The sequence below is a fragment of the Salvelinus fontinalis genome, chromosome 6 (genome assembly GCF_029448725.1).
Source record: "Salvelinus fontinalis isolate EN_2023a chromosome 6, ASM2944872v1, whole genome shotgun sequence".
Lineage (NCBI taxonomy): Eukaryota > Metazoa > Chordata > Actinopteri > Salmoniformes > Salmonidae > Salvelinus > Salvelinus fontinalis.
Genome location: NC_074670.1, coordinates 77,547,699 through 77,574,997, shown reverse-complemented (window position 1 = coordinate 77,574,997; position 27,299 = coordinate 77,547,699). Strand labels below are relative to the sequence as shown.

The 27,299-nt window shown below is 41.3% G+C and overlaps 1 protein-coding gene across 5 annotated transcripts in view; it reads left to right on the top strand.

Moving 5' to 3' along the window:
• Positions 1-27,299, top strand: part of LOC129858487 (glycine receptor subunit alphaZ1) — a 96,406-nt gene that overhangs the window by 8,363 nt on the left and 60,744 nt on the right. For 2 of the 5 annotated variants that reach the window (XM_055927751.1, XM_055927756.1), the window contains exons 2-4: positions 3,077-3,201; positions 13,854-13,880; positions 14,458-14,496. In XM_055927751.1, coding sequence (XP_055783726.1) covers positions 3,077-3,201; positions 13,854-13,880; positions 14,458-14,496 — 191 coding nt within the window. Of the gene's footprint in view, positions 1-2,409; positions 2,434-3,076; positions 3,202-13,853; positions 13,881-14,457; positions 14,497-27,299 lie in introns of all 5 variants that reach the window. The other 3 variants (XM_055927750.1, XM_055927752.1, XM_055927753.1) reach the window with 3 other exon arrangements.

Genomic DNA, 27,299 nt, shown 5'->3' with positions numbered 1-27,299 from the left:
ACTGATGGGGCAGTTGGTTAATATGTTAGTCTACTGATGGGGGCAGTTGGTTAATATGTTAGTCTACTGATGGGGCAGTTGGTTAATATGTTAGTCTACTGATGGGGGGCAGTTGGTTAATATGTTAGTCTACTGATGGGGCAGTTGGTTAATATGTTAGTCTACTGATGGGGCAGTTGGTTAATATGTTAGTCTACTGATGGGGGCAGTTGGTTAATATGTTAGTCTACTGATGGGGCAGTTGGTTAATATGTTAGTCTACTGATGGGGGGCAGTTGGTTAATATGTTAGTCTACTGATGGGGCAGTTGGTTAATATGTTGGTCTACTGATGGGGGCAGTTGGTTAATATGTTAGTCTACTGATGGGGGGTAGTTGGTTAATATGTTAGTTTACTGATGGGGGGCAGTTGGTTAATATGTTAGTCTACTGATGGGGGGCAGTTGGTTAATATGTTAGTCTACTGATGGGGGGCAGTTGGTTAATATGTTAGTCTACTGATGGGGGCAGTTGGTTAATATGTTAGTCTACTGATGGGGGGCAGTTGGTTAATATGTTAGTCTACTGATGGGGGGCAGTTGGTTAATATGTTAGTCTACTGATGGGGGGCAGTTGGTTAGTATGTTAGACTACTGATGGAGGCAGTTGGTTCATATGTTAGTCTACTTATGGGGCAGTTGGTTAATATGTTAGACTAATGATGGGGGCAGTTGGTTAATATGTTAGTCTACTGATGGGGGGCAGTTGGTTAATATGTTAGTCTACTGATGGGGGCAGTTGGTTCATATGTTAGTCTACTGATGGGGCAGTTGGTTAATATGTTGGTCTACTGATGGGGGCAGTTGGTTCATATGTTAGTCTACTGATGGGGGCAGTTGGTTCATATGTTAGTCTACTGATGTGGGGCAGTTGGTTAATATGTTAGTCTACTGATGGGGGCAGTTGGTTAATATGTTAGTCTACTGATGGGGGCAGTTGGTTAATATGTTAGTCTACTGATGGGGCAGTTGGTTAATATGTTAGTCTACTGATGGGGGCAGTTGGTTAATATGTTAGTCTACTGATGGGTTCAGTTGGTTCATATGTTAGTCTACTGATGGGGGCAGTTGGTTAATATGTTGGTCTACTGATGGGGGCAGTTGGTTCATATGTTAGTCTACTGATGGGGGCAGTTGGTTAATATGTTAGTCTACTGATGGGTTCAGTTGGTTCATATGTTAGTCTACTGATGGGGGCAGTTGGTTAATATGTTGGTCTACTGATGGGGGCAGTTGGTTCATATGTTAGTCTACTGATGGGGGCAGTTGGTTCATATGTTAGTCTACTGATGGGGGGCAGTTGGTTAATATGTTAGACTACTGATGGGGGCAGTTGGTTAATATGTTAATCTACTGATGGGGGCAGTTGGTTAATATGTTAGTCTACTGATGGGGGCAGTTGGTTAATATGTTAGTCTACTGATGGGGGGCAGTTGGTTAATATGTTAGTCTACTGATGGGGCAGTTGGTTAATATGTCAGTCTACTGATGGGGGCAGTTGGTTAATATGTTAGTCTACTGATGGGGGCAGTTGGTTAATATGTTAGTCTACTGATGAGGGGCAGTTCGTTAATATGTTAGTCTACTGATGGGGGGCAGTTGGTTAATATGTTAGTCTACTGATGGGGGCAGTTGGTTCATATGTTAGTCTACTGATGGGGGGCAGTTGGTTAATATGTTAGTCTACTGATGGGTTCAGTTGGTTCATATGTTAGTCTACTGATGGGGGCAGTTGGTTAATATGTTAGTCTACTGATGGGGGCAGTTGGTTCATATGTTAGTCTACTGATGGGGCAGTTGGTTAATATGTTAGACTACTGATGGGGGCAGTTGGTTAATATGTTGGTCTACTGATGGGGCAGTTGGTTAATATGTTAGTCTACTGATGGGGCAGTTGGTTAATATGTTAGTCGACTGATGGGGCAGTTGGTTAATATGTTAGTCGACTGATGGGGCAGTTGGTGAATAGTTTTTTTAGCCGACCGATGGGGGCGCAGTTGGTGAATATGTGTAGGAATACCTTTTGAGCTGACATGACTAAATATGCCCTTTGTTGTTGGGGTAATGATCACAGTTGTCAACAAAAAAGGCTTGTCCTTGGTGTTATTATCACATGATGACATGTGATGTCAGTTGTATTTTGCGGCGGTGGTTACTGTAACATGTTTGTTCTTTTCTTTCTCCTCATCTCATCTATTTCAGCTCATCTATTTCATCTCAGTTTCAGAAGACTGCATGCATGAAACATTAAAGGGAAAGCCACCCTGGTCATCATCTGTCATCCTAATTATCCATAAGAGGTTCATTCTGGATATGCAAATTCTCCCTGCACCAAACAATTGGGAAGTAATTAACCTATTTTCTGTTTTCAGCTTTCTTTTTGGAGCTATAAGTTGGTATGTTTTTGGTATTTTCGAAAAACTTTGATTATTTTCTTATTCTGTCATCACAGGAAATGGATTGTGAGGTTACAGATATTTGTAGTTATGTAAACCTTGCTTTTATTCTGTGTATGGAATGTTAATACTATTTTGTTGATGGATTTAAAAAAAGAAAATAGAAAAATTAATGTAGATAAGATATGTAGAACATATCCAATACACATACTGTTTATTGGATAAGCTGTTCTGTGTTGTAGGCTACGGTGTGAAGGAGTCAAATAACAACAACTTCATGGATAATCAATATTATTGATTATCCTCTGAGCATATAACTCATGAAGTGGATACTTCCTAAAATTTCCCCTCAAAGTTCATACTTTGCTCATGGAGCTAATCAAACTGCTATATATTTATTTGGAATGCAAGTAAAGTAGTTGACTTCATATTGATTCACAGTATATAGCAAATGGACAAGTGAAGGGAATCAGTAATGGTAGCGTCCCTCAACAGAAAATACTTGTTGGATTGGATTACTCTCAGAATGCTGCTATGTATGACAACAACTCACCATTCAAATCTCAGTTGTGCACCCATCTCTGTCTCTCTCTCTCTCTCTCTCTCTCTCTCCCTCCTTTTATTTTCTCTCTTCTGTCTCTAGCTTGGCAGCCTCTAAAGAAGCCGCGGCTCGAAAAGCTGCCTCCCCAATGCCTCCCTCGGAGTTCTTGGACAAACTCATGGGCAAAGTTTCGGGTTACGATGCAAGAATCAGACCTAATTTTAAAGGTAGGAGCAGCCGCCAAGACACAGTGGGATTGAACAGGAATGTAGCCAAGCACAAGCAGAAAAAACTGATTCCAGCCAGGACAGTAAAGAGAGGACAGTGTAGTTAAACTATGAAATGTATATAATATCAATATATATGATATCTTTATTTTACTATTGATTTGGGCTTTAGCAAATAATTCTGATTTAAATGAGTTGGATCTTTGAATACATTATCCGAGTGAGGTAATTTTCACACATTAAACATAACACTTTTTTAACACGTTTTACACCTTAATAAACACTTAACACCCTTTAAACCTTAAAATATTGAATTAGGCTGTTACGATGTTCACAAATCCTCCATATATTTACAGGATGTGGCTACATTGAAATGGAGTCATGTTATTATTTTATTGTGGAAAGCTGGCTACATTCCTGTAAAAACGTCACAACCGTCTCAATGTCCTGAATGTCTGTTTGGTGGTATACTGTAGGTAGTGTGTTGCTGAACATGTTTCCTGTAACGTTAAAAGTGCCGTTTCCCTATATGGAAGCACCCATGAAGATACATGTCAGAGGTTTCCTTATTGAACTATGGTCAGCAATACAGCCACGTTATGATAACTCAGTCCAAGCTGTGATGTTCAATGGTAGAGCACCGTTATGTTGGAGTGTTTGAAAGAACCCTTCATAATTTTCAAGGGTAGAGCACCGTTACGTTGGAGTGTTTGAAAGCACTCTTCATCATTTTCAATGGTAGAGCACTGTTGTGGCAACCCTCCAAACGTATTCATCCCAAAATTGTTTGAAAGAACATAATTTTGATGAGAGTTCCTCTATTTTACAATATTTTTTGCTCTCGTATTAATAGCACAATTATTTTCTGTACATCCTTATCTGAGGTGGTATAATTTACATGCTTTATGGTATACAAAACATATATATATATATATATATATATATATATATAAAAATATATATTTTAATATTACCATCACAATTACGGAATGAATAACATAATAATAAGACAAAAATATGAATCCAATGGTCTGCATGAGAAACCACTCTCACAAACAACCCATTTCCATAGCATACACTGAGATGAGCATCGTTTCTGAAGACAATTGAAAGAATTTGATTGGGATTATCTATCTAAGATACATGCTTTGATACACGTTAACTAACTGCAATGTGACTACTACTCTGTGTAACAGGTAACGTGATGTTTTGGCCCATGAAATGCTGTGCCTTTTACAGGTATATTACATGTGATTTCCATGAGTATGACATCTCAGTATATGCAGTACTGAATCCAGGAGTGTTTGCTGTGACTAAGCATGAATTATTCAGCCTGCTAGAGTTGCAAAACCACATCGACTCATACAGTTAGACTACATAACGTCTCTTCACTATGCTCACGATGTTCGCTGCAACAACAAAAAACAAAAACGCTTTTCTTTGCTGTATAAACTGTTTTATGTACAGAGGCTTTGTATGAATGTATTGAATGTTATTTTTTGAGCCGACGTCTCAATTCACAATGATAACATTGATGACATTGTGACGGATTATAGGAGGCACTGGCTTGCCTGACCTGTAGAGTTCTGCTTTCAGCTAAACCTACTACATCACCGTTGTAGTACACTGGCCAGAGAAAGTGCTCACTGCAGAATCAGCTCAGCCTCAGTGGGCTTGTCAAGTGCTTTAATACAAGAAGCACAATAGCAGTTTTCATGCTGGTGAGTGTAAATAGGGTCAGATATTCGCTAAAAACTCCAATGAAAGCTAACAGTATTCTAATGTAAAATGTCTTTGCATATTAAGGAAAAATACATTACTTTACGTAATGTATCATGTTAATCATATGACTAGTGTGTGGCGAAAGGCCTATTGTCATGGGATGGAACAATGTGAGCTAGATTCAGAGGTTAGTCATGGCTGTCAGGTCAACACTGTATTGTAGTGTGAGTGGTAGACTCACTCATTCAAGCAGTCCTTCTCCCATCCCTGCCAGCCAAACACATGAATCCCATTCATGAAATAAACAGGCTGGCAGGTCATTTCTTCATAATGAACGTCTGTTCAAAGACTAAGAAACATCTTCAGTCAGAGCTGCGAGAATGATGGGGGTTGTTTAGAAGCTATTCAGTAAACACAATGGAACGTTTGAACTGCTATGTTCTTTCTAGAATTAGAATGGCAAAAATATTGTTTATAGAATTGTAGAACTGCAGAGGCATTCTTTAGCACATTAGAATGTTAGAACGTTAAAAAGCCTTCTTTAGAACATTAGAATGTTAGAACGTTAGAAGGCATTCTTTAGAACATTAGTGTTAGAACGTTAGAAGGAATTATTTAGAACATTAGAACGTTAGAACGTTAGAAGGCTTTCTTTAGAACGTTAGAACATTAGAAGGCCTTCTTTAGAATGTTAGAACGTTAGAAGCCATTCTTTAGAACATTAGAATGTTAGAACGTTAGAAGCCATTCTTTAGAACGTTAGAATGTTAGAACGTTAGAAGCCATTCTTTAGAACATTAGAATGTTAGAACGTTAGAAGGCATTCTTTAGAACATTAGAATGTTAGAACGTTAGAAGCCATTCTTTATAACATTAGAACATTAGAACGTTAGAAGCCATTCTTTAGAACATTAGAATGTTAGAAGCCATTCTTTAGAACGTTAGAATGTTAGAACGTTAGAAGGCATTCTTTATAACATTAGAATGTTAGAATGTTAGAAGGCATTCTTTATAACATTAGAATGTTAGAACGTTAGAAAGCCTTCTTTAGAACATTAGAATGTTAGAACGTTAGAAGGCATTCTTTAGAACATTAGAACGTTAGAAGTCATTCTTCAGAACATTAGTGTTAGAACGTTAGAAGGAATTATTTAGAACATTAGAACGTTAGAATGTTAGAAGGCTTTCTTTAGAACGTTAGAACATTAGAAGGCCTTCTTTAGAATGTTAGAACGTTAGAAGCCATTCTTTAGAACATTAGAATGTTAGAACGTTAGAAGCCATTCTTTAGAACGTTAGAATGTTAGAACGTTAGAAGGCATTCTTTATAACATTAGAATGTTAGAACGTTAGAAGGCAATATTTAGAACATTAGAATGTTAGAACGTTAGAAGCCATTCTTTATAACATTAGAACGTTAGAAGCCATTCTTTAGAACATTAGAACATTAGAACGTTAGAAGCCATTCTTTAGAACGTTAGAATGTTAGAACGTTAGAAGGCATTCTTTATAACATTAGAATGTTAGAACGTTAGAAGGCATTCTTTAGAACATTAGAATGTTAGAACGTTAGAAGCCATTCTTTATAACATTAGAACATTAGAACGTTAGAAGCCATTCTTTAGAACATTAGAACGTTAGAAGCCATTCTTTAGAACGTTAGAATGTTAGAACTTTAGAAGGCATTCTTTATAACATTAGAATGTTAGAATGTTAGAAGGCATTCTTTATAACATTAGAATGTTAGAACGTTAGAAAGCCTTCTTTAGAACATTAGAATGTTAGAACGTTAGAAGGCATTCTTTAGAACATTAGAACGTTAGAAGTCATTCTTCAGAACATTAGTGTTAGAACGTTAGAAGGAATTATTTAGAACATTAGAACGTTAGAATGTTAGAAGGCTTTCTTTAGAACGTTAGAACATTAGAAGGCCTTCTTTAGAATGTTAGAACATTAGAAGCCATTCTTTAGAACATTAGAATGTTAGAACGTTAGAAGCCATTCTTTAGAACGTTAGAATGTTAGAACATTAGAAGGCATTCTTTATAACATTAGAATGTTAGAACGTTAGAAGGCATTATTTAGAACATTAGAATGTTAGAACGTTAGAAGGCATTCTTTAGAACATTAGAACGGTAGAATGTTAGAAGGCATTCTTTAGAACATTAGAACGTTAGAAGCCATTCTTTAGAACATTAGAACGTTAGAAGCCATTCTTTAGAACATTATAACATTAGAAAGCATTCTTTAGAACATCAGACCGTTAGCTGGCCTTCTTTAGAACATTAGAACGGTAGAATGTTAGAAGGCATTCTTTAGAACATCAGACCGTTAGAAGGCATTCTTTAGAACATTAGAACGTTAGAAGGCATTGTTTTGAACTTTAGAATGTTAGAACGTTAGAAGGCATTCTTTATAACATTAGAATGTTAGAACGTTAGAAGCCATTCTTTAGAACATTAGAATGTTAGAACGTTAGAAGGCATTCTTTAGAACATTAGAATGTTAGAACGTTAGAAGCCATTCTTTAGAACATCAGAATGTTAGAAGGCATTCTTTAGAACATTAGAACGTTAGAATGCTAGAAGGCTTTCTTTAGAACATTAGAACGTTAGAAGCCATTCTTTAGAACATCAGAATGTTAGAAGGCATTCTTTAGAACATTAGAATGTTAGAATGCTAGAAGGCTTTCTTTAGAACATTAGAACGTTAGAAGGCATTCTCTGTAGGTCTAACAGCGGAGCACACCTCCTCAATCTACCACCACCTCTGCTAATGTGGTGGCACAGCAAGAGTGAAAACAGGGAGAGAAAGAGCAGAGAATTGCCTGAAGCTATGAATGTGCTGGCATGAGAGGAAATTATGCTGATCATGACTGGGACTCACTGTGGGGAAGCCTTCTAATTGATTTAGCAGGATCTCTATTGGAATGGAAAATAGGAAATATCCTTCTGACACATTTGGGACCACCCATGTATGGTCTGCGAGTTTATTTTTTATATTTAATTCATTACACTTTAACGTTCAATCTCCAACAACGGCTAAGAAGGTTAAGGTAGTCTTCTCAACACCCTCCCCATACACCTACTCCCCCCCCCCCCCCCCCCCACCAACACACCTACTCTCCCCTTCCCTACCCCCCTAACACACCTACTCTCCCCTTCCCAACCCCCCCAACACACCTACTCTCCCCTTCCCAACCCCCCAACACACCACTTCTCCCCTTCCCAACCCGCCCCCCTGAACACCACCTCTCCCCTTCCCAACACCCCCCCACACACCACCTCTCCCCTTCCCAACCCGCCCCCCCACACAGCTACTCTCCCCTTCACAACACCCCCCCCCACCACCTCACCTCTCCCCTTCCCAACCCCCCCCCCCCCCCCCCCCCCCCCCACACACACACACCACCTCTCCCCTTCCCAACACCCCTCCACACACCACCTCTCCCCTGGTCTAAAGTAGTGCACTATATAGGGAAAAGGGTGCCATTTGTGAGACAAGCATAGAGCTATAGGTAGGGTGAGGCCGGTGTAATCTAGGGCCCCACTCTGCCTGTCCTGCAGTGATGAACAGTGGTGGGGGGTACAGCTGTAACTCCAGTCTCCTCTTCAACCTTGTCCCTCCTCATCAGTCACAGTGAGGAGCAGCTTGGCCGACAACCATGAGGCTGTGCAGATTCCACCAAAATACACATCACCACCCCACCCTGTCAGTCAGTCAGTCATCACCCCACCCTGAGTTGTTGCTGCTCTTTCTGTCAGACAGACAGTCAGTCAGTCCATTCAGACAGTAAGTCAATCAGACAGTCAATCAGTCATAGAGTCAGACATTCAGACAGTCAGCCAGCCAGTCAGATAGCCAGCCAATCAGCCAGTCATACAGCCAGTCATACAGTCAGACAGTAAGTCAGCCAGTAAGTCAGTTTATTCAGACAGTCAGTCAGTCAGCCAGTCATACAGTCAGCCAGTCAGTCAGTCAGCCAGTCATACAGTCAGCCAGTCAGTCAGTCAGCCAGTCATACAGTCAGCCAGTCAGTCTATTCAGACAGTCAATCAGTCAGACAGTCATACAGTCAGTCATCCAGTCAAACAGCCAGCCAATCAGACAGTCAGCCATTTAGTCTATTCAGACAGTCAGCCAGTCAGACAGTCAGTCAGCCAGTCATACAGTCAGACAATCAGACAGCCAGTCAACCAATCAGTCAGTCAGCCAGTCAGTCAGTCTATTCAGACAGTCAGTCAGTCCATTCAGACAGTCAGTCAATCAGACAGTCAGACAGTCAGACAGTCAGACAGCCAATCAGACAGTTAGTCAGACAGTCAGTCATACAGTCAGCCAATCAGACAGCCAGGCAGCCAGTCAGACAGACAGCCAATCAGACAGTCAGTCATTCAGTCAGTCAGTCCATTCAGACAGTCAGACAGACAGTCAGTCAGACAGTCAATCAGACAGTCAGTCAGCCAGTCATACAGTCAGCCTATCAGACAGTCAGACAGACAGCCAGTCAGTCAGACAGTCAATCTATTCAGACAGTCAGTCAGCCAGTTCGCCTGTCAGTCAACCAGTCCATTCAAACAGTCAGACAATCAGACAGGCAGTCAGTCATTCAGACAATCAGTCAGTCAGCCAGTCAGCCAATCAGCTAGTCAGACAGACAGTCAGACAGTCAGTCAGTCGGACAGTCAGTCACTTAGTCCTCTCTGCTCTCTCTTCTTTCTCCCAAGCAGCTTCCTTTTTAAAGCCTGCCATGTCACATCACAGTGATGATCAGTGTAACCAAACGCTTTCACAATGAACTAGCTGTGTCACTTTGCTTCTGAATTTTTGCGAGACAAGTAAACATATGTAAATATACAGTCCTTGCTGCCGTATATTTACTGTTTCTGGCTTCTGGCTTCTTTTCCCTACGCACAGAGTCTCTCTCGCTCTCTCTCTCTCTCTCTCTCTCTCTCTCTCTCTCTCTCTCTCTCTCTCTGTTCAAACTCTTCTTCTTTTCATTCTCTTTTTGTTTCAACCTACCTGACTGGGGAGATGAAATATTATTAGCTGGTGGAGCTTGACGTTCATTTGGTGTTATCAGCACTTGTTTAATGGGTAGCTAATAGGATTAATGGAATACCCTAATGAGAGAGGGGGGAGGGGGCAGTCTTCAGATGCTGCTGTGTTCATATACGCATCGCAACAGGGAACCACCCGGACTGATCTGCTGACTACTTCAGGAACATTAAAGGAATGGACAAGAGTTCTTTATTGTACTGTGTGGGTTCATTAAAGAACAATCCCCAACCAGAGTTATATTCCCAGATATAACACACACACCAACCGTTAACTTCATTACGTACTGACATTGAAACTTTTGTCTGCCTTCTTCTTAAAACAATCTATGTCAATTGAATTATTTGAGTTAATTCACTATGTTTGGTGAATGAGAAGACATTTTAGGTCCCGAGAATAGTCAAAGGAGTTACTCTGGATGCTTGCCTTGGTATTGGATTCTCTAGGATCTAAACATTTGCACTGAACTGCTATGTTGCCCTGGGAGTAGACGTTTAATATCATTGCAGGGGTGACTCTCCCCTGAGTTATGACAAAAGTATTGATCATGTTTCAAAGTCTAAGGAGGCAGAATTGCAAGGACACAGCAGAAAATGTAATGGATAATGTAGCAGTCAGCCCACTGTTAGAGGGCAGGACAGGATAGGACAGGACAAGATAGGACTGGACAGCAGGATATGACAGGATAAGACAGGACATGATAGTATAGGACAGGATAGGACAGCAGGACAGGATAGGACAGCAGGGCAGAATAGGACTGGACAGGATAGGACAGGATAGGACAGGACAGGATAGGTCAGGATAGGATAGGATAGGACAGGATAGGACAGGACAGGATAGGTCAGGATAGGATAGGACAGGATAGGATAGGACAGGACAGGCCAGGTCAGGATAGGATAGGACAGGATAGGATAGGACAGGATAGGTCAGGATAGGATAGGACAGGATAGGATAGGACAGGACAGGACAGGATAGGATAGGACAGGATAGGAAAGGACAGGACAGGTCAGGATAGGATAGGACAGGATAGGATAGGACAGGATAGGACAGGACAGGATAGGTCAGGATAGGATAGGACAGGATCGGATAGGACAGGACAGGATAGGTCAGGATTGGATAGGACAGCAGAACAGGATAGGACAGGACAGGATAGGATAGGACAGCAGAACAGGATAGGTCAGGATAGGATAGGATAGGACAGCAGAACAGGATAGGACAGGATAGGACAGGACAGGATAGGTCAGCAGAACAGGATAGGACAGCAGGGCAGAATAGGACTGGACAGGATAGGACAGGATAGGACAGGACAGGATAGGTCAGGATAGGATAGGACAGGACAGGATAGGTCAGGATAGGATAGGACAGGACAGGATAGGTCAGTATAGGATAGGACAGGACAGGATAGGTCAGTATAGGATAGGACAGGACAGGATAGGTCTGGATAGGATAGGACAGGACAGGATAGGTCAGGATAGGACAGGACAGGATAGGTCAGGATAGGACAGGACAGGATAGGTCAGGATAGGATAGGACAGGATAGAACAGGATAGGATAGGACAGGATAGGACAGGATAGGATAGGACAGGATAGGATAGGTCAGGATAGGATAGGACAGGACAGGATAGGATAGGATTGGACAGGTCAGGATAGGATAGGACAGGACAGGACAGGATAGGTCAGGATAGAACAGGACAGGATACAGGATAGGTCAGGATAGGACATGATAGGATAGGACAGGATAGGACAGGATAGGACAGGATAGGTCAGGATAGGATAGGACAGGATAGGTCAGGATAGGATAGGACAGGACAGGATAGGTCAGGATAGGACAGGACAGGACAGGATAGGTCAGGATAGGACAGGACAGGATAGGATAGGACAGGACAGGATAGGTCAGGACAGGACAGGTCAGGATAGGACAGGATAGGACAGGATAGGTCAGGATAGGACAGGATAGGATAGGACAGGATAGGTCAAGATAGGATAGGACAGGATAGGATAGGTCAGGATAGGACAGGATAGGATAGGTCAGGATAGGACAGGACAGGATACAGGATAGGACAGGATAGTATAGCAGGACAGCAGGACAGGATAGGATAGGACAGATAGTTCTAGTATCCAACCATCCACTACTGTAGTACTTTGTAAAAATCTGTTCTTAGTATGAGTCTACTGTACATGTAAACAAATGAGAAACACCTTTCAAAAGAAATAAACAGTAGCTTTATTCTATTCATTTTAATGAAATAATATCAAATAATATCAAAGATAATATTAAACCCCTATTGGTCGGCGTTTGCCCTTGATATTGTTATTCAGCATGATGTCAAACATGAACACTTTTTAATTTAATGAATGTGAGAATGGTTGAATGGTTGAATGGGATGCTGCATCTTTCCGTCTGGTCACTGAAGCTTCTCTAATACTACTGTGAGGAGGAGAGGAGATGGTGTCATGAAGGCTACTGTCACTTCCTGTCATTTGGGTCATTTCATTTCTGATACTGGGAAGTGGGAAAACGGTGATCCCACTTGAGTGTGACATTAAAGTTGCCATATAATTGTTTAGTCTGACGAGATAATTCAAGACCCCCCAAGCAAATGTTTTTATTTTCCTTGCAAGACGTATTTAACTGTCGCCTTTCGAGATTTGTCCTTTTGTGAACTGGTGCGTGACTGAGATGCTACCAGGCCCAGATGGATTCATTCTAAAACTCAAATATGCTTTCTTATAGCTGATTATTCACTATTTTGTTTTAATGTTGAACAAAGCCTGTACCTCTCTGTAAAGCATGGAGAATAGATTTTACACACTGCTAGTAATTAGCCGTTATGAGATTGAAGAAAGAAAAGAAGTGGTGGTTTAATGTTTGGATCAGGTTTTCAGATCTCAAATAGATCCTTGGCACAGAGGATAAACCCAAGCTTAGGTTGACACAATAGGGATTGCCTTGCGTGCAGAGTGTAAAAACAAGAGGAAGAAAAATAATCCTCACTGGATCCAGACAGATTATAGAGTTTGAATCACCTGTCTACAACAGTTCATGGTCATGCAGAATACTTTCCATCTGTCTTAAAAGAACGATTTCCTTTTCTCCTGACGTTGATAGATTAAAATATCCCCACAAAGACTTGAGCTCTGTGTAGTCGCCATCTCTCATCAATGACACTTGCCAGGTAGAGGAAAGGAGGCAGGCTGCATGCCGCCTGGTTTACAAATTCAATGCGCCTCCGGAGCACAAAGAGAAAACCTATCAACACACAATCTTTGTTGAGAAAATACATTTACTATGCACCTTGGAATAATAATTCCTCTGTGTCGACAGGAGATAACCTGCAGTATGTCAAATGAGCAGCAGATGTCATCTGGGAAGGAGCAAACTTTCTGTTGAACTGATTAGGATCTGAATTATGGCTGAAATAATTATTGAAATGTATGTTTGTGTTAATGTATGTGTTATGTACAGTACCTTATCATTAACAGCCTTTGGATGTAAAAGGTGAGATTGAACAGGTTGAAATATTAAGGTTATTATCAGGTATCAGGTGTTATCTTTTGCATGCCTTGTTTATTTTACACACTTACCAAATAAGTGCAATATGGGGACTAATTCTTCTATCTTGAATTGTAATAAGCTGGTTTGTTGTGCTGGATTGGTGAAAGCCAACCAGGTTTGAAATTATGCATGGCCAACTTCAGTCATGGCAATTTATAAAAAAGGTAATTTTCCAGAATAACTGGAAAAGGCCCAGGTAGTGTAAAACAATGAATTGCTCACGTCTGTGTGTGAGCCTTTGTGTTTTATATCTCTTCGTTCACTAAGTGCACTTCCTGTACCTGTTCTCTTGTGTTGCACCAATTTTGCTGCTCAGTTGCAGGGGTCCCCCCGAGTGGAAGAGGTAAAAAAATATACTTTTTTAGATTAATAAAATCTAAATAAAAAAAATTCCAATTTTTTTTTATATCCCATTTATTAGACAATTTGTTTGAAACACTTACTAGTTGCTTGATAAGAAAATTTAAGCATTTAAGCATTTAAAGCCAAATGATGCAAGCAGATCTAAGCAAGGCCAGTTTAACATGTAGTCTATGCATCTTTCCCTTGTCTGATGTTTTTCATCTTAGTGCATTTTGCTAACCTCACCTTCTGCCTACCGTGAAGAACTATGCCTTGCAACCCTCCTCTACCCCTCCTCTCATCTCTGCATCGCCTCCTCTCCTGCCCGACCCGCTATGACGTTCTCCAACACAAACTCGTGCATCCCTCCTTCCTGCTATTGCCTTCAGTATTTTGGCCACCACAATTTTTCCTTCCTTTCCCTGCCGCACACTTACCTGTATAAGTTCTGAAGTGTTGGCAAGTTGTGATACTAGATGTGTTTTTAATTGTTGTTTTCCGCTTTGAGAAAAACAATGTGAGTACTTGCTGTTAGAGTATGTCGTGTTTTAATCATGATCTTTGTTTTTTTTTATTAGACCCACAAGGCCCCAAAACAGAAGCTTCTCACAAGAAAGGTACTTTATTTTTATTCATCACAGAATAAAGTATGCAAGTCACTCTCTCTCAACGCCACACAGGCAATCTCCACTTTTAAAGCAAGAAAAAAAGAGAGAGAAAAAAAGAAAACCAAGCACATTTAAGGTGTCATCTTAAAGGGGATACATGTATTTATTGTTAATGCATAATGCTGTGAGGTGTATCAGTCTGCTGATAGTATGTCTTCAGATTTTTTCCTAAGAGATTATTGTCGAACAGCTGGCAATTAAGAAATTATCTCAAAACATTAGTACAATATTTCAAGCCTTTTTGTTTGCAATTTTTGTTGACGTGGTCTCTTCTGTCTTTTTACTAATTGTTGTTCTGGACGGTAAAGTGTGAATACAAATTTGAAAGTTGCCCAGGAAAAAGTTATTTCTCGGTAAAAAAAAAATGGTTTCCCGGATGGTAAGCTTTGCTTGTTAAAGTTTTATGATACATGTGTATAATATTCTGATGTGGAGATATGATCCTATTGTGATGATTATGAGGGATAGCTGGTGCTACAGATCACTCCATTCATTTACAGCCTAAAAGACCTCAATGGCTACCTGACCTGTTTTCCTCCTAACAGGAGATGACCTGCTATACATGACAGGGACTATTAGTAGCCTGTCTGCCTTTTGGCTGAAACGGTGTGTCTGTATTGTAATTAGAATTAATTAGAGAGATTCTTGCTGAGGTTGAAAAGCAACAAGCATGGAATGCATTCATTTATTTGTTTTAATTGAAATTAATCCCTCTATATATTTAACAACATTAACTGTATTTAAATTATTCTGTTTTTAAACATAATCATATTTGCTTGTGCAACTTGCCAAATGAGATGATTGTATGAATATGGGAAATTGTAAAAGGGATGTCTCCATTATTCATTCTTTTTAATATGCAATATGGACAGCATTCCTTGAAGCTGAATGACTTTGATCAACAAAATGTGTGTGTGTGTGTGTGTGTGCGTGCGTGCGTGCGTGCGTGCGTGCGTGCGTGCGTGCGTGCGTGCGTGTGTGTGTGTGTGTGTGTGTGTGTGTGTATGTGTGTGTGTGTGTGTGATTCTACTATAGTCAACAGATAGTCCAGGATTTAAAGCTGCTTAACACAGAGGACGACTTGCAGTTCAACTGATCTCCTCTCCTGCTATACACACCAACCAAGAAGCTAGCTATGGATTTAATAGAGTGTGATTATTGAATTGATGTCTCCCAATTCAATTCAATACTACTGATTGACTCCATATACACCAACCAAGAAAACATGATTTTATCCATAACTATACTGAACAGAAATATACACGCAACGTGCAACAATTTCATCGAGTTCATATTTATAAGGAAATCAGTCAATTTAAATAAATCAATTTGGCCCTAATCTTTGGATTTCACGTGACTGGGCAGGGGCGAAGCCATGGGTGGGTCTGGGAGGGCATAGGCCCACCCACTTGGGAGCCAGGCCCACCCGCAGATGAGCCAGGCTCAGCCAATCAGAATGAGTTTTTCCCAGAAAAATAGTTTTATTACAGACAGAAATACTCTTCAGTTTCATCAGCTGTCCGTGGCTGGTCTCAGACGGATGTGGAGGTCCTGGGCTGGCGTGATTACATGTGGTCTGTGGTTGTGAGACCGGTTGGACGTACTGCCAAATTCTCTAAAACGACATTGGAGGAGGCTTATGGTAGAGAAATTAACATTAGATTCTCTGGCATAAGCTCAGGTAGACATTTCTGCCATCAGCATGCCAATTGCACACTCCTTCAAACATCTGTGGCACTGTGTTGTGTGACAAAACTGCACATTTTAGAGTGGCCTTTTATTGTCCCAGGACAAGGTGTACCTGTGTAATCAAATCAAATCAAAGTTTATTTGTCACGTCCGCCAAATACAGTGAAATGCTTACTTACAGGCTCTAACCAACAGTGCAATTTCTAAGTTAAAAAGGTATTAGGTGAACATTAGGTAAGTAAAGAAATAAAAACAACTGTGAAAAATAACAGTAGCGAGGCTATATACGGTAGCAAGGCTACATACAGACACCGGTTAGTCAGGCTGATTGAGGTAGTATGTACATGTAGATATGGTTAAAGTGACTATGCATATATGATGAAAAGAGAGTAGCAGTAGAATAAAAGAGGGGTTGGCGGGTGCTGGGTGGCAGGACACAATGCAGATAGCCCGGGTAGCCAATGTGCGGGGGCACCGGTTGGTCGGGCTAATTGAGGTAGTATGTACATGAATGTACAGTTAAAGTGACTATGCATATATGATAAACAGAGAGTAGCAGCAGCGTTAAAGAGGGGTGGGGTGGGGGGGCACACAATGCAAATAGTCCAGGTAGCCATTTCATTACCTGTTCAGGAGTTTTATGGCTTGGGGGTAAAAGCTGTTGAGAAGCCTTTTGGTCATAGACTTGGGTCTCCGGTACCGCTTGCCATGCGGTAGCAGAGAGAACAGTCTATGACTGGGGTGGGTGGGGTCTTTGACAATTTTTAGGGCCTTCCTCTGGCACCGCCTGGTGTAGAGGTGCTGGATGGCAGGCAGCTTAGCCCCAGTGATGTACTGGGCCGTACGCACTAACCTCTGTAGTGCCTTGCAGTCGGAGGCCGAGCAATTGCCATACCAGGCAGTGATGCAACCAGTCAGGATGCTCTCAATGTTGCAGCTGTAGAACCTTTTGAGGATCTGAGGACCCATGCCAAATCTTTTTAGATTCCTGACAGGGCCTTCTAATGATCATGCAGTTTAATCAGCTTCCTGATATGACACACCTGTCAGGTGAATTTATTATCTTGGCAAAGGAGAAACACTTACTGACAGGGATGTTATCAAATTTGTGCACAAAATTTAAGAGAAATAAGCTTGGAAATTTCTGGGATCTTTATATCACCTCATGAAACATGGGACCAACACTTTACATGTTGCGTTTATAGAGTATTTATGTTCAGTATCAATATGGATTTGATATACTGTGTACAAACTTGAACCATATTTTCTATTTTCACGATAGCGACGGACAAGCTTTTTTTATATTAGTTCAAACCAAACCTGCTCGAGTGTTTACTGAACCTAAACAAAGTGCAATCACCTTACTTGTAATTTACAGAGTCAAGCTGAGCTGCCCTGTTTCACCATATCATATGATCAGTTTAGAAGGCCCTGTTTCACCATATCACATGATCAGTTTAGAAGGCCCTGTTTCACCATATCACATGATCAGTTTAGAAGGCCCTGTTTCACCATATCACATGATCAGTTTAGAAGACCCTGTTTCACCATATCACATGATCAGTTTAGAAGGCCCTGTTTCACCATATCACATGATCAGTTTAGAAGGCCCTGTTTCACCATATCACATGATCAGTTTAGAAGACCCTGTTTCACCATATCACATGATCAGTTTAGAAGGCCCTGTTTCACCATATCACATGATCAGTTTAGAAGGCCCTGTTTCACCATATCACATGATCAGTTTAGAAGGCCCTGTTTCACCATATCACAGGATCAGTTTAGAAGGCCCTGTTTCACCATATCACATGATCAGTTTAGAAGGCCCTGTTTCACCATATCACATGGTCAGTTTAGAAGGCCCTGTTTCACCATATCACATGATCAGTTTAGAAGGCCCTGTTTCACCATATCACATGATCAGTTTAGAAGGCCCTGTTTCACCATATCACATGATCAGTTTAGAAGGCCCTGTTTCACCATATCACATGATCAGTTTAGAAGGCCCTGTTTCACCATATCACATGATCAGTTTAGAAGGCCCTGTTTCACCATATCACATGATCAGTTTAGAAGGCCCTGTTTCACCATATCACATGATCAGTTTAGAAGGCCCTGTTTCACCATATCACATGATCAGTTTAGAAGGCGTGAGAGGCTGGAGGGAAAGGAGAGGAAATCTATTTCAACAGAAACATTCACGTCAATTGTAGATCCTATTAGTAGACAGATACTCTGCTAGATTATGCCTATTAGGTTAAACACATGGAATTAGAAAATGAAGTAAAAATATTGAGAACACTTAATGGCAGTTTGTGGCCAGTATATTTAAGTGAGATTTATACAAAACTGATTCACATGTTATTTGATGTATAGTTAATGAAACGTGTATTGGAGTATCTGGTATTTTCAAGTACTTTTTTCGGTTTATTTGAGTATTTTAAAATAGACAGCCCAAGCAAGTACTTTTATTTGAGTATTTGAATGCTTATTTGTAAAAACCAAATAGTCCTACCAAATTGTATTTGAGAGTATTTTCAAATACTTATTTCAAATACTATTTTCAAATACCTGGGTTAAATGCATGGACGTGTATTTCGGTCAGTGTATTTGAGAATTTTCAAATACTTTCCCAGTGTATTTCCAAAATACATGCAAATATTAAAATAAAATATATCTGAATATGTATGTAAAAGTAATTGAGATATTTGAAATAGTATTTGAACCCAGGTTTGGTAGTTACAGCCCACAGTTCATTACTGCTGTTTAATATTAAACTGAAGTAGATTAATACTGTGGCATAGAGTGCACCGATCCCTGTCTGGTTAGTATGTGACATCACCTGTATTAAAAACCGTTAGAACCAGTTCAATATCACCAGTCCACTAGTCCCAATATCAGCTGGAATGACCACAGCTTCATTTGATTTGCCCTCTCAACAGAGTGCGTGCCCGTACTCAGTTGATTGCTTCAGCCGATGACTGATACAGCGGTGCTCAGTATCATGGTACCCCTAACCTCCCCCTCGCTCTTGTTTTCACTCTCAAGATGATTAAAACACTAAGCAAAGAGCGAACATCACGACGTCTGCTAAAATCATTTACTGATCCATTTTATGCCTTCCGTCACACTCTCTACCAGCTCCATGCAGTACACCTCGCTCTTGGTCTACGCCTCAAATGGCACCCTATTCCCTATATAGTGCACTACTTTTGACCAGAGCCCTAAGGGCCCTGGTGAAAAGTAGTGCACTATATATGGAATAGGGTGCCATTTGGGATGAAACCCTCTCTCTCTCTCTCTCTCTCTCTCTCTCTCTCTCTCTCTCTCTCTCTCTCTCTTTCTCTCTCTCTCTCTCTCGCTGGCTCTCTCTGTAATCCACTGGAATAATACCCTAGTCAACTGTTCTGCGTTCGGTATCCTGAGCCACGGCCTGGCTATTGATTAATGTCCTTTAAGGAGTCACACTGCTCCAAGGCTGTCATGTCCTCCCATCTGGCCCAGCTAACCCAGGGCCCAGGAAAAGGCTCTGGTAATTTAGTCACCTGTCATTACTTATAGCCATGTGACATAGCAAACTCTGAGTATCTAGGCTCTTATCTGTCTGTACTGGCCATCAGTGCTAGCCATCAAGAGCTTTCAGGGGGACTCCCAAATGGCTTCCAATTCCCTGTATAGTGTACTGCTTTTGACCAGGGTCTGCATAGGGCTCTCGTCAAAAGTTGTGTTCTATTGGAATAGGATGCCATTTTATATGCTGCTTCAGGCCCTCCGTCCAGCTAACTAGCTGCCCACTATATGCAGCTTCAGGGCCTCCATCCAGCTAACTAGCTGCCCACTATATGCAGCTTCAGGGCCTCCATCCAGCTAGCTAGCTGCCCACTATATGCAGCTTCACGGCCTCCACCCAGCTAGCTAGCTGCCCACTATATGCTGCTTCAGGGCCTACACCCAGCTAGCTAGCTGCCCACCATATGCAGCTTTAGGGCCTCCATATAGTTAGCTAGCGGCCTACTATATGCAGCTTCAGGGCCTCCATCCAGCTAGTTAGCTGCCCACTATATGCAGCTTCAGGGCCTCCATCTAGCTAGCTAGCTAGCTGTCCACTATATGCAGCTTCAGGGCCTCCATCCAGCTAGCTAGCTGCCCACTATATGCAGCTTCAGGGCCTCCGTCCAGCTAGCTAGCTGCCCACTATATGCAGCTTCAGGGCCTCCATCCAGCTAGCTAGCTGTCCACTATATGTAGCTTCAGGGCCTCCATCCAGCTAGCTAGCTGCCCACTATATGCAGCTTCAGGGCCTCCGTCCAGCTAGCTAGCTGTCCACTATATGCAGCTTCAGGGCCTCCATCCAACTAGCTAGTTGTCCACTATATGCAGCTTCAGGGCCTCCATCCAACTAGCTAGTTGTCCACTATATGCAGCTTCAGGGCCTCCACCCAGCTAGCTAGCTGCCCACTATATTTAGCTTCAGGGCCTCCAACCATCCAGCTAGCTAGCTGCCCACTATATGCAGCTTCAGGGCCTCCATCCAACTAGCTAGTTGCCCACTATATGCAGCTTCAGGGCCTCCACCCAGCTAGCTAGCTGCCCACTATATGCAGCTTCAGGGCCTCCATCCAGCTAGCTAGCTGCCCACTATATGCAGCTTTAGGGCCTCCATATAGTTAGCTAGCGGCCTACTATATGTAGCTTCAGGGCCTCCATCCAGCTAGTTAGCTGCCCACTATATGCAGCTTCAGGGTCTCCATCTAGCTAGCTAGCTGCCCACTATATGCAGCTTCAGGGCCTCCATCTAGCTAGCTAGCTGTCCACTATATGCAGCTTCAGGGCCTCCATCTAGCTAGCTAGCTGTCCACTATATGCAGCTTCAGGGCCTCCATCCAGCTAGCTAGCTGCCCACTATATTCAGCTTCAGGGCCTCCTTCCAGCTAGCTAGCTGCCCACTATATGCTGCTTCAGGGCCTCCATCCAGCTAGCTGTCCACTATATGCAGCTTCAGGGCCTCCATCCAGCTAGCTAGCTGCCCACTATATTCAGCTTCAGGGCCTCCTTCCAGCTAGCTAGCTGCCCACTATATGCTGCTTCAGGGCCTCCATCCAGCTAGCTAGCTGTCCACTATATGCAGCTTCAGGGCCTCCATCCAGCTAGTTAGCTGCCCACTATATGCTGCTTCAGGGCCTCCATCCAGCTAGCTAGCTGTCCACTATATGCAGCTTCAGGGCCTCCATCCAGCTAGCTAGCTGCCCACTATATGCTGCTTTAGGGCCTCCATCCAGCTAGCTAGCTGCCCACTATATGCAGTTTCAGGTTCTCCATCTAGCTAGCTAGCTGCCCACCATATGCAGCTTTAGGGCCTCCATATAGTTAGCTAGCGGCCTACTATATGCAGCTTCAGGACCTCCATCTAGCTAGCTAGCTGCCCACCATATGCAGCTTTAGGGCCTCCATATAGTTAGCTAGCGGCCTATTGTATGCAGCTTCAGGGCCTCCATCCAGCTAGCTAGCTGCCCACTATATTCAGCTTCAGGGCCTCCATCCAGCTAGCTAGCTGCCCACTGTATGCAGCTTCAAGGCCTCCATCCAGCTAGCTAGCTGTCCACTATATGTAGCTTCAGGGCCTCCATCCAGCTAGCTAGCTGCCCACTGTATGCAGCTTCAGAGCCTCCATCCAGCTAGCTAGCTGCCCACTGTATGCAGCTTCAAGGCCCTCATCCAGCTAGCTAGCTGTCCACTATATGTAGCTTCAGGGCCTCCATCCAGCTAGCTAGCTGCCCACTGTATGCAGCTTCAAGGCCTCCATCCAGCTAGCTAGCTGTCCACTATATGTAGCTTCAGGGCCTCCATCCAGCTAGCTAGCTGCCCACTGTATGCAGCTTCAAGGCCTCCATCCAGCTAGCTAGCTGTCCACTATATGTAGCTTCAGGGCCTCTATCCAGCTAGCTAACTGCCCACTATATGCAGTTTCAGGTTCTCCATCTAGCTAGCTAGCTGCCCACCATATGCAGCTTTAGGGCCTCCATATAGTTAGCTAGCGGCCTACTATATGCAGCTTCAGGGCCTCCATCTAGCTAGCTAGCTGCCCACCATATGCAGCTTTAGGGCCTCCATATAGTTAGCTAGCGGCCTACTATATGCAGCTTCAGGGCCTCCATCCAGCTAGCTAGCTGCCCACTATATTCAGCTTCAGGGCCTCCATCCAGCTAGCTAGCTGCCCACTGTATGCAGCTTCAAGGCCTCCATCCAGCTAGCTAGCTGTCCACTATATGTAGCTTCAGGGCCTCCATCCAGCTAGCTAGCTGCCCACTGTATGCAGCTTCAAGGCCTCCATCCAGCTAGCTAGCTGCCCACTGTATGCAGCTTCAGAGCCTCCATCCAGCTAGCTAGCTGCCCACTGTATGCAGCTTCAGAGCCTCCATCCAGCTAGCTAGCTGCCCACTATATGCAGCTTCAGGGCCTCCATCCAGCTAGCTAAGAAAAGTTTATCCTTGTAAGTGCACGCTGTTAAAGCAGTGAATGTGATGCATGGTAGGAGAATGTATGGGTGAGGTTTGTGAGACGGAACAACCATTTGTCATGTTGCACAGTCCAATTAAAATGTGACTGACATATTATCTTTGCTGCAGATTGCTGTTGTTCATTTCTCATGAAGCCTATCAACAAGACTTTATTGTTCTTCCAAAGACTGTTTATTATGCACAGGGGATGGATGAAGACTGTTGTCATATATATATAGTATATATACAGTATGTATACAGTATGTTTACAGTATACAGTATATATATACAGTATGTATACAGTATATATCACAAATCAAATTAAGCAAAACAACTACACTACTTCAACATCTTGTGGGTTTACCACCAGTATTTATTCTTCCATGTTGATTCAGGTATTTGATGTCAGTTTACCCATCTCTAATACATCTCTATTGTTATTCCTGACGCTTTGACAATGTCCCTCTGCCTCTATCAGCTGTGGTGTCTGCACATAATGAAAAAACAGCTTAGACAATAACGCTAGAACCTCTCTCTCTCTCTCCAGCTTGTAGGTATAAAATGAGTTGAGCATGTGTGGAATATATATTAGCTCAATAAAACCTAAAACCGCTTGGCCAACACTCTATAGGTACCAGGCTTAAAGCTAGATAAATATTTAATGCCTGAAAGCCATTGTATTTCTGCTGATGGCAGCTCGATTGTGAAGTGGTCCATTATAATGTTTGTTTTTTATTCATATAAAAAAATGTTTGAGGCACACTTACGTTCTCTCACTCGCTCTCTCTCTCTCTCTCTCTCTCTCTCTCTCTCTCTCTCTCTCTCTCTCTCTCTCTCTCTCTCTCTCTCTCTCTCTCTCTCTCTCTCTCTCTCTCTCTCTCTCTCTCTCTCTCTCTCTCTCTCTCTCTCTCTCTCTCTCTCTCTCTCTCTCTCTCTCTCTCTCTCTGTTTCTCTCAAATTCAAGTTCAAGATGCTTTATTGGCATGAACAAACATTGTGTCAATATTGCCAAAGCAACAACGTATACAGAATACATTGTAATAAAATTATAAAGAATAATAATATGAAATGGTAGTAAATAATAAGAAAAACAAAGAAAAAATGAACAACAAAATGGTAACAGTCAATAGTGGAAATATAATAAATATAAAAGACTAAACATGGACACTTAGAACTAACTAACTGTCATCTTCAACTTTACATCAGTACTACAAATATCATCATCATTACTACAACTACCATCATCATTACTACTACTACCATCATCATTACTACAACTACCATCATCGGTACTACTACTACCATCATCAGTACTACTACTACCATCATCATTACTACAACTACCATCATCATTACTACAACTACCATCATCATTACTACAACTACCATCATCATTACTACTACTACCATCATCATTACTACTACTACCATCATCATTACTACAACTACCATCATCAGTACTACAACTACCATCATCATTACTACTACTACCATCATCATTACTACAACTACCATCATCATTACTACTACTACTACCATCATCATTACTACTACCATCATCATTACTACTACTACCATCATCATTACTACTACCATCATCATTACTACTACTACCATCATCATTACTACTACTACCATCATCATTACTACAACTACCATCATCATTACTACAACTACCATCATCATTACTACTACTACCATCATCATTACTACAACTACCATCGTCAGTACTACTACTACCATCATCATTACTACTACTACCATCATCAGTACTACTACAACTACCATCATCATTACTACTACTACCATCATCAGTACTACTACCATCATCATTACTACAACTACCATCATCGGTACTACTACTACCATCATCAGTACTACAACTACCATCATCATTACTACTACTACCATCATCATTACTACAACTACCATCATCATTACTACTACCACCATCAGTACTACAACTACCATCATTACTACTACAACTACCATCATCATTACTACAACTACCATCATCAGTACTACTACTACCATCATCACTACTACAACTACCATCATCATTACTACAACTACCATCATTACTACTACAACTACCATCATCAGTACTACAACTACCATCATCATTACTACTACTACTACCATCACTACTACTACTACATCATCATTACTACAACTACCATCATCATTACTACAACTACCATCATCATTACTACTACTACCATCATCATTACTACAACTACCATCATCATTACTACAACTACCGTCATCAGTACTACTACCGTCAGTACTACTACTACCATCATCATTACTACTACTACTACCATCATCATTACAACAACTACCATCATCGGTACTACTACTACCATCATCGGTACTACTACTACCATCATTACTACAACTACCATCATCATTACTACAACTACCATCATCGGTACTACTACTACCATCATCATTACTACTACTACCATCATTACTACAACTACCATCATCATTACTACTACTACCATCATCAGTACTACTACTACCATCATCGGTACTACTACTATCATCATCGGCACTACTACTACCATCATCGGTACTACTACTACCATTATCGGTACTACTACTACCATCATCATTACTACTACTACCATCATCGGTACTACTACTACCATCATCAGTACTACTACTACCATCATCATTACTACTATTACCATCATTATTACTACTACTACCATCATCGGTACTACTACTACCATCATCATTACTACTACTACCATCATTACTACAACTACCATCATCATTACTACTACTACCATCATCAGTACTACTACTACCATCATCGGTACTACTACTATCATCATCGGCACTACTACTACCATCATCGGTACTACTACTACCATCATCAGTACTACTACTACCATCATCATTACTACTACTACCATCAGCAGTACTACAAATACCATCATCATTACTACAACTACCATCATCATTACTACTACTACCATCATCATTACTACTACTACCACTATCGGTACTACTACTACCATCATCATTACTACTACTACCATCATCGGTACTACTACTATCATCATCGGCACTACTACTACCATCATCGGTACTACTACTACCATCATCAGTACTCCTACTACCATCATCGATACTAGTACTATCATCATCATTACTATAACTACCATCATCATTACTACTACTACCATCATCGGTACTACTACTACCATCATCATTACTACTACTACCATCATCGGTACTACTACTACCATCATCAGTACTACTACTACCATCATAATTACTACTACTACCATCATCAGTACTACTAGTACCATCATCATTACTACTACCACCATAATCGGTACTACTACTACCATCAGCAGTACTACTACTACCATCATCAGTATTACTACCATCATCATTACTACAACTACCATCATCATTACTACTACTACCATCATCAGTACTACAACTACCATCATCATTACTACTACTACCATCATCATTACTACTACTACCATCATCAGTACTACAACTACCATCATCATTACTACTACTACCATCATCATTACTACTACTACCATCATCAGTACTACAACTACCATCATCATTACTACAACTACCATCATGAGTACTACAACTACCATCATCATTACTACTACTACCATCATCATTACTACAACTACCATCATCAGTACTACAACTACCATCATCATTACTACAACTACCATCATCACTACTACAACTACCATCATCATTACTACAACTACCATCATCATTACAACAACTACCATCATCATTACTACTACTACCATCATCATTACTACAACTACCATCATCACTACTACAACTACCATCATCATTACTACAACTACCATCATCATTACTACTACTACCATCATCAGTATTACTACCATCATCATTACTACTACTACCATCATCATTACAACAACTACCATCATCATTACTACTACTACCATCATCATTACTACAACTACCATCATCACTACTACAACTACCATCATCATTACTACAACTACCATCATCATTACTACTACTACCATCATCAGTATTACTACCATCATCAATACTACAACTACCATCATCATTACAACAACTACCATCATCATTACTACTACTACCATCATCAGTATTACTACCATCATCATTACTACAACTACCATCATCATTACTACTACTACCATCATCAGTACTACAACTACCATCATCATTACTACTACTACCATCATCATTACTACTACTACCATCATCAGTACTACAACTACCATCATCATTACTACAACTACCATCATCACTACTACAACTACCATCATCATTACTACAACTACCATCATCATTACTACTACTACCATCATCAGTATTACTACCATCATCATTACTACTACTACCATCATCATTACTACTACTACCATCATCAGTACTACAACTACCATCATCATTACTACTACTACTACCATCATCATTACTACAACTACCATCATCATTACTACAACTACCATCATCATACTACTACTGCTACCATCATCAGTATTACTACCATCATCATTACTACTACTA